Consider the following 8,609-nt stretch of genomic DNA (forward strand, 5'->3'; position numbering starts at 1 on the left):
TAGCTTAACCACTGCCTGTATTACTCCGGCATTCCCTGGACTTCACAACAAAGTAGATGCCAATCAGGCCCAATCTGTCCAATCGATTGGCGATTTCGGATTTCTATATTTTTGTGAAAATTAATGTTATTTTAATAATTTTATTGTAGGAAGCTTCAAAAGCGAGATTAGCGTACTGTTTACAGTTTGTTGTGTATTATTAAGACTTAAAACAGGGGAAATTCGCAAACTATTTATGGTGTTGTTCTTCGTTCTCTGGTCTGTCAGTATCTGGTGATTTGCGCAGCAGAGAATATGGACTGATTACGGCATTAACGCGTTCCAGCACAATGTTGTGAGAAGCATAGAAATTCCTGCAGTTTTCTGTTAACGTTGAAAGTAAGGAGTGACAACTTTTCATCTGGACTGGAGTCCATCGCGAAGATGTCTGCTCCACCGTCGGCTGGATCCGTCAACGGGACCTCTTCGACCAAACGCAAAGAAATTTACAAATACGAAGCACCATGGAATGTGTACGCCATGAACTGGAGCGTGCGTCCCGATAAAAAATTTCGTCTTGCCGTGGGAAGTTTCATTGAAGAGTACAACAATAAAGTGCAGGTTATCCAGCTGGACGAAGAGCCTGGAGATTTCACTAAACTGCACGAGATTGACCATCCTTATCCATGTACCAAAATTATGTGGATCCCGGATAGTGTAAGCTATGTTATCAGTTCTGGGCTGTGCATTAACGTTTAGGCTAAACGTTAATGCACAGCCCAGAATGCTAAACGGTTTAGCACTGTTAAAATCATTTATAGTATACAGTCTGGAGTGGTAAGTGCTTCTATAGGTTTGAAATAATGCACACGTGTACTTCTTGACAGAAAAGCCTGTATCCTGATCTCTTTGCAACTTCTGGCGATTTTTTGCGCATTTGGCAACTGCAACCCGAAGGCAATATTCGCATGGAATGTCTCTTGAATAACGTAAGCAGTGTTATGTTTATGGAGTTTCGGGCGCCAGTACTATGTCTCGTAGAATTCAGGGCCAGGACTTTTTACTTATCGCCAGCATGAAATCAGATAACCATTTATTAAAATATATTTTTAGAACAAAAATTCCGAGTTTTGTGCTCCTTTGACAAGCTTTGATTGGAATGAAGTGGATCCAAATTTACTAGGAACTTCCAGCATCGACACCACTTGCACAATCTGGAGTTTGGAGGTACTAAAATTAATCTGATTGTTGGTCTCATTAAAACTCATGAATTATTAATCGTCTTATTAATTATCTTTGTTTTAGCGCTTTAAAAGGGTGATTCTAACTGATGGTTTGTTTTCAAATTTCAAACAGACAGGACAGGTCGTGGGCGTGACACCTGCTGTGACAGGAAGTGTGAAAACTCAGCTGATTGCTCACGACAAGGAGGTGTACGACATTGCATTTAGTCGTGCAGGAGGCGGCCGCGACATGTTTGCTAGCGTCGGTATGTACTTGAACAGTAGTATTAACAACTAACAAGTGATCTCTTACTGGCACTACTGGTAGTGGTGCTTTCCTGGTTTCGGTATTTTTTGAGTTGCGGTGGCATGAATTGCGGTGTTGCGCAGGTGCCGATGGATCGGTTCGTATGTTTGATCTCCGTCATCTGGAGCATTCGACAATTATTTACGAAGATATTCAGCATCAACCGCTGCTGCGTCTCACATGGAACAAGCAAGATCCCAGTTATTTGGCAACTTTTGCTCTGGATTCGACGGAGGTAGGATTCAAATACATAAGTTTAAAATGGTGGTACATACATTGTATTAACTGTGCCTTATATAAGACTTTGTTCGGCATTCATACATGCTGGCATTAAAATACATGCTCAATCGTCAAAAATCAGACTACTGTGCTTTCTCGGTGTAATTGAGATACATGTGTGCAGGCTATGTTTTTTTGACTGGTTTGCGTGATCTTTTGAGTTTGCCTTCTCACGAGCGAAGATACATATAGATTACAGTCACACACGTATAACTGAAAAAAGCGCACATCCCAATCCTTATTGATTTTGTTCAGGTGATTATTTTGGATGTTCGCGTTCCCTGCACTCCTGTTGCTCGTCTGAATAATCATCGGGCTTGCGTTAACGGCATGGCCTGGGCACCCCATTCCGCTTGCCACATCTGTACGGCAGCAGATGACCAGCAGGCATTGATTTGGGACATCCAGCAAATGCCCAGACAGATTGAGGATCCTATTCTGGCGTACAAGGCCGATGGTGCTATCAATCAGATCCAATGGGCCAGCACCCAGCCGGACTGGATTGCCATCTGCTTCAACAAAGCAGTGGAAATTTTGCGGGTGTGATAATTTTCTATACCTTTCAGCAGTTCAAAAACTAATTTTTGTTCAAAAGAAACCTTTGTATTGCTTATTGAACTTGCAGCAACTTTCTTAGCGCCGTCAGTTGATGGCTTTTTTAGTGATAAGTAGTTGCGTTAAACGCTTTAAAAGAGAAACGTCTTAATATTGTGTCTTAATCGTGTAGGAGTCGTTGCATTTAGGGCGCGCCGTTTCTGCTATGGGAAACTAATGCCCTGTTGTTTTGCTTCAGCTTTGACCACCCCTGATGACTCGTTGATTTAAGATGTGGTTGATGGCAGTGCCCTCCATTCCTTATGCACGTGTTGGCGGTTGGCCCACCCTGTAGAAAACCTGGATAGGTCCTGTCTGATCCTTCATGTCCAGTATCTTTATGTCCTTTGCTCGGCGCTCTTCGTGGTGGCTGGTGTATATTGCCCACTTCCTTGTTCCTAGCCTGCCCTTATTGCAAATATTCAGCGCGGAAATCAGTAAAACTGCCTTTTTCGCACTGAATGTAGGGAGCATGGCATTTGATTTAAATTTGGGTAGATCTGGAAATACATTTGACTCAAAATTTTGTTTTATATGTTGTAGTTTTTGTATTTTATTTTTTAGCTTGGTTGTACGTTATTTGTGGCACTTACCAGTTTCGTTTTGTATGTGGTTTTATGCCGTTTGTCTCATGCATAGGTACTTACCTCTAGCTGGTACTCGTTTATGTCTTCGTTTAGTGTTTTCTCTGTTGATAGTTGATACCTTATGTTGCTTATTTTGAGCGAAACAGTGAATTGTCCTGTCCAGTAAACGATTAATTTACCGTTTGCTGTCTCCGTTTACTGGTATCTCTTGGTTAAATGATTGTTGTTTAATTGATTGTGGATTGATGGTAGAAAACATTTCTACTGTTAGTTAACCTTTGAGCCGGACTCGTATCGAATAAAAGACATTTTCTAAGAGAAAGGGGCATGTTTTCAGACCGATTTTCTGCAAATTTCTTCGACAGACTTACTTTCTTCTATTTTGTTCTTAGTTCTTACTTAGTAATTCACTTCGACAGTTCTTACTTAGTAATTCACTTCGACTTGAGCACGAATAGATCTAACCGATAAGATGTGCGGTCTTAGACATAAGAGTAGTCGCAAACATTAATAATTAAAACTCTAGTAAGTACTAAATCAAACAAGTGAAACATCTCGCATTAAAATATATACTTTTGGAAATCAAGTAAAATTAAAAACACCTTTCAGAACTTTTCCGGTACAGGCGGAACCTATACACGGTAACTTTCCGTTATTTACCGGAAGTCGTAACAATGAAGCACGAGCCAGCCTTGGGTTGGCGATTTCCTGCAACGACTTGCCGAGTAGCTCACCTGTTTTGTTTATTTTGATTTGTTGCAGATCATTTATAATCAGTTTTGAATTTTTCGAATGAATATTCCGTCTCTTCATGCGGTTTTCTCGTACTTGATTTTCATAGGATAATATGCGACTGTGTAATTTTTTGAAAGATTTCTGATTATATATAATCTTACTGCACATGAACCTTTAATAAGTATCATGGTACGAGTACAAACTATGCACCAGAACAAAACAAAACAGCGTTTACAAAAGAAACACTTCCTCTATGCTATCCTGATCGGGGATCGTACCCATTACACAAATCGCGTTTCCCCGCTGTATTTGCATAGATATTCGCTGTTTAAAAAACTCTTTCGCCCGCTTTTGGCCAGTTGAAGTCGCTATACCGTTTCCAACCGTTTCTACTAGCTTTTTAGTACCGTCTCCAAAAGGTCCATAAATTTCGAAGGCTGCAGCAACGAAATCGTATCTTGTTTGCATCCAAGCGTGTTTCGCTAGTTTCTTTCTTTCAGCAAGTTCGGCTGCTGCGCCGGCGTTCACGGAAGTGCGTTCGATGTACGAGGCCGCCAGCGTGTCCACGCAGGTCACATCCACTGCCAGCGGTTTTCCGCGCTTCCACGGAATGAGGGTGATCACATCCGGCCTTTTCTTATCTTTCAGGGATAGACCTTTTGGTTCCATTCTCGAAGGAAAGCCAGCTGATTTCAGGCCCCGAGTGAATTCCGCGCTGATTCCGTCGTGTCGTGGCAATCTCCCGGCAGATCGCTTACAACGAAGTCCGTGCCGGCCGAACTCGTCGACCAGCCCACCACAAACGCATACGTGTGGAGTGACGATCGGAGCTCCCAGACGCAGTGCGACACTTATGCGAAAAGCGTTGTCATCTAACAGATTACCGAGGCAGGCTGCCGGCAATGCATGGATCCACACGCCTGCTTCCGGGACTGATACCGCCTTTAGATGGGCAACTTCCTCCTGGGATGTCCGTAGTGCGGTAAGTCTTGAAAAAGCCTGCAGGGTTGTGAGAGTGTCCCATGCTTTCTGGACGTGGCGGAAAGCTTCCGGTGGAAGTTCGTCGGTGTCAGCTTCTAACTTCCAGGCGCGCGTGGCTGTGATGACATCCGTTTCCTTCAGTGTGGGACAAAGTCTGGAAATCAGTGGTCGCAGCGAGGAAGCCGATGCCAGGTAGGCAGAAGGAGCTAGCTTCTCAGTGCGCCTGATCCCCAAACCCCCGAAACGAACTGGAAGGGATGCCTGGAGCCATGTTGGGTGGTCCATCTTTACGTTGGTAATCGTCTCCACAGCCTCGCGAAATACCTGGTCCAGTCTGTACAGCTCTTGTGGGAACATCCATGCGAGAGAGGTGCGTAGGATATGCACTATTTTCGGCACTCCAAGGCAATTTTTCAACAGGAATAGCGCCTGGTGTTTAGGGATTAGCTGCAAGCGGCCGCTCATAATTTCCAACTGGCTGATTTTCTCATTGATCATCGGAATTACGGCGGCTGGTAGAAGAGGGGATCCGAGTAAGGTTAATTTATCGGCTGTTACTACAGCGATTCCAGGAAATAAGCTGCAGAAATCGTTAGCGGCTGATGTGCGCTGTGTTTCACTGCCCCCGCAAAAGAACACTTCGCACTTCGCAATGTTGACTTCCAGGCCGATTTTTTTAGCTTCCAGAATCAGCAGCTGGAAGTTACGGATCACTTCTAACGGTGTCCCTCCTAATGTCCCATCGTCCATGTACCACGCGTTCAGGTAGGCATTAAGTTTGTTGACGATGAACTGCAGAACCAAACAAAACAAAACGGGCCCGAGAGGATCGCCTTGCTGCACGCCGGACTGGGAGGAAATAACCGTTTCTTCTAGAAACAGGGAGGAATGTGTCCCGTAACACATTTTCACAAAGGCGTAATATTCCGGGATGACTTCGGCTGTTATCCGTAATACTTCCTCCCGGGACACGCAATTGAAGGCGTTCGTAAAATCAATTTTGAGAAGTGCTTTAACGCCACTGCTGTACTGAAGCAAAAAGTCTCGTGCTGCGTGGATAATTCCTTCAACACCCTTCTTTACCCCGGAACCGAGCTGATGTGGTCGAAGGATCTCCGATGTTACAGATCGAATTCGGGTATCCACCGCCTTGGCAGCAATGCGACGGTATACGTTTCCGACGGCGATTGGGCGCAGGCCTCCGTCTTTTTTTCGTAGGGCAACGAGCCGAGCGCCACAGAGCAGTTTAGTCGGCCTAGGTTACATATTTATTTCTGACATGCAAGCTGAACAGGGGGCATCAAGTAGCAATGGAGGCGACCCGGGTTCCACAGATTCTGACCAGGTAGTTCTGCTTTTTTCTTAGTATCTACTGCATTTTACAGTTTTACTATTCGTAAATTCTACCTTATTTACATGGTATTGGTATCACCGCAGATGTTGAGTTCAAATTCGAGCTCTTGTTATATTATAAATGAATCAGCAATCATGCTGTCGTCCTAATGGCTTATGATAAGCGGCAAGCCACTTCAAACTGATTATACTTAGGCGAGACTTATTACTCTCATGTTTTCATCGTCAGATAAAATTTTACGGAGTAATTCCAAAACCGTGGTGCGAACACTTGGAAGGAAACATAAAGCCAGTTTCCGATGCCGGGATAGATGCGGCAGCAAACTGCTCTGTTTGTGAAGATGCGCGGGAGAACTGGGTTTGTCTTCACTGCTACAAGGTGCGCGCACGCTGTACAGTGTACAGTTCAAACAGTATGGCGGTTTGCCGATTGTTCACACTTCACAGTGCCGTACACTCTTACTCGATAACGTTTCGAATTTTTACTTAAGCAAAAATATATTTTTCTTTCTGTTCTGATTTTCTCGGTACTTTTTGTTACTCGTAAGTAAATTGAAGAGATTCTCGTGGGGCAGTCCAAGATTTGACCGAATTTTATTCCACAGGTGTTTTGTAGCCGCTACGTTAATGGCCATATGAAAGACCACAACGAAACCAGCGGCCATACTATAGCTCTCAGCGTGGCAGATTTGTCAGTTTGGTGCTTCGCGTGCGATTGTTATATCCATAATGCTGTAAGCCAATAAGCGAAAAATGGATTTGCTCGAAAGTTTTTATTTCTAAAATGTCGGTTGAATTAGTTGAATTTTCAAAATGTACGATTTTTTTTTCAAAAATAACCTTGCGCAGTGTGTTACAGTGTACACTTCAGTGGTCGTAATAATTGTTGGTAACACTTGGTAGTAGTTTGTTTTTTCGTTTTAACGTACCCAAACTTTTTTAGCTCGCCCAGCCGGCAAAGGAGGCTGCCTACAAGAGCAAGTTTGGCGAAGACGATCTCGTTAGTAACGAAGGAAATCTGGAGCCCGAACGATAATGATCTTGTTTGTTTCTCCATTTCTAAAAGATTCGAACTGCCCAGGCACTGCCTGTTTTTTGGGCGGATGGGGCATGGATCTTCGTTAACTGTTCCTTCTAATTTGTGCATCAATGAACCTTTCCAAAATCAAGCGATCTGATTCATTCATAATCTTTGAATTCTTTTACTCCATATAACTGTAGCAGACGAACGGTGGTGTCGTATGCGCTGCAAATCACAAAATAAAATTCAGGATGGTGTATCTTAAACTGAATAAGAGTACGGTAGCTGCTAGACCAGATTGCACCACAGAGTCCGTCTAGCGGCTACAGTACAGTACAAAACCGGTAAAACAAAAAAATACGATCCTTTAGGACCAAGTTACCAACATTACCTGCCCGGCCTAATGATGCGAAAGAATCCAGGTTTACTCAGATCAACCACGGTAGAACCTAATCGTGCGGTCTGTTTGGATATCGTGTCTGGAGCTAAACAACCGGCATCTACGACCAAATCCAGATGCGGCCATAAGTACTTGAATTCCTGCAATACAGTACATGTTTCTAAGCTTCTAACACTAACAAAACTCCTTCGTAGAATTTTCAATTATTACTTCAATAATCAGTGAGCTTTCGCCGCCGCTTTTATTCGCACTGGTCAGCGCAATCGGTTCACCACAGGCTTCCGCCAACCGTCGAATAAAGGAATGATCAGGAATGCGCACTCCAATAATACTGGTTTCGGGATTCAATTCAGGATTCAGGGACGGTTGTCTTTCGAAAACACCGGTCACGGGACCAGGGAAAAAACTGTTAAGGAATTTTTCCGGAAGCATATCCGTTTTGGCCCACCTACAAATCAAGCTTTTAGAATAAATTCATATTTTGCTTTCCTACTAAACCAGGGTACCAAACAATTGAAAGACTGAAATATTCCTGTCATCAAAGCACCTGCTGACGGCTTCGACGCAGTCCACGCAGATTGCAATGGGCTTCGAAGGATCTCGTCCTTTAACTTTATAGATCTGACTAACGGCACACGAATTCTGAGCGAGACCGGCAATCCCGTAAATCGTATCGGTAGGAACAGCAATCAGTTTTCCTTTCTGTAAAGCGTTGACGGCCCGCTGTATCACCTCGTTTTCTAAAATTTTCCGAATACCTCACAGTCACAGAATCAAATGCCTTCCATTACGCCTTACGACACTGTCAAATGACAAGAAAACCAGGCAATTCGCGATTGTTGTAATTACCTTTCGCGCTGTCTTTACTCCACTTAACAACGTTGCTAATTCCTGGATCGCCGGTCATTTCTACGGCTTGTTGACGAGCTGTCGACAGTCCCCGAAAAGCGTCAAATGATGTATTAATGGCGGTAATTCTCGATCGTGAGATAAACTGATTCAAGTTTGGAGATAAAAATGTTCGCAATCCACATAAAAAGGAACACGAAAACTTAATAACAGTTCCCATTACCATTACAATGCAGAAACAAATGCACAGTAAGAAAATGACGATGAAAATGATGATGAAATCACCGAAACTGCGGATTTG

The 8,609-nt window shown here is 43.5% G+C and overlaps 3 protein-coding genes across 4 annotated transcripts; 2 read left to right on the plus strand and 1 right to left on the minus strand.

The window, feature by feature from the left end:
- Positions 1 to 80: 80 nt before the first annotated feature.
- Positions 81 to 3,200, plus strand: LOC129581644 (DDB1- and CUL4-associated factor 7-like). 2 transcript variants are annotated; one of them, XM_055472844.1, is made up of 7 exons: positions 81 to 696; positions 867 to 968; positions 1,093 to 1,206; positions 1,336 to 1,468; positions 1,593 to 1,744; positions 2,044 to 2,328; positions 2,582 to 3,200. In XM_055472844.1, the coding sequence occupies exons 1-7, from the start codon at positions 424 to 426 to the stop codon at positions 2,585 to 2,587; spliced, it is 1,065 nt and encodes a 354-aa protein (XP_055328819.1). In that variant the 5' UTR covers positions 81 to 423; the 3' UTR covers positions 2,588 to 3,200. The 2 variants fall into 2 exon arrangements, with proteins under 2 accessions (XP_055328819.1, XP_055328820.1); XM_055472845.1 differs by lacking the exon at positions 2,582 to 3,200 and having other exon boundaries at positions 2,044 to 2,334.
- A 661-nt stretch (positions 3,201 to 3,861) lies between these two features.
- LOC129581709 (threonylcarbamoyl-AMP synthase-like) lies at positions 3,862 to 8,565 on the minus strand. Its single transcript, XM_055472923.1, has 5 exons — positions 8,309 to 8,565; positions 8,007 to 8,199; positions 7,670 to 7,907; positions 7,451 to 7,599; positions 3,862 to 7,284 (listed from the first exon to the last, which is right to left on the minus strand). The coding sequence occupies exons 1-5, from the start codon at positions 8,532 to 8,534 to the stop codon at positions 7,218 to 7,220; spliced, it is 873 nt and encodes a 290-aa protein (XP_055328898.1). The 5' UTR covers positions 8,535 to 8,565; the 3' UTR covers positions 3,862 to 7,217.
- On the plus strand, positions 3,966 to 7,302 carry LOC129581711 (histone deacetylase 6-like). Its single transcript, XM_055472924.1, has 4 exons — positions 3,966 to 6,030; positions 6,268 to 6,417; positions 6,644 to 6,772; positions 6,982 to 7,302. Exons 1-4 carry the CDS (start codon positions 5,845 to 5,847, stop codon positions 7,072 to 7,074), a joined length of 558 nt encoding a protein of 185 aa, XP_055328899.1. The 5' UTR covers positions 3,966 to 5,844; the 3' UTR covers positions 7,075 to 7,302.
- Positions 8,566 to 8,609: the final 44 nt, after the last annotated feature.

This window comes from Paramacrobiotus metropolitanus, unplaced genomic scaffold (genome assembly GCF_019649055.1).
Source record: "Paramacrobiotus metropolitanus isolate TYO unplaced genomic scaffold, Prichtersi_v1.0 Parri_scaffold0000006, whole genome shotgun sequence".
Classification (NCBI taxonomy): Eukaryota; Metazoa; Tardigrada; class Eutardigrada; order Parachela; family Macrobiotidae; genus Paramacrobiotus; species Paramacrobiotus metropolitanus.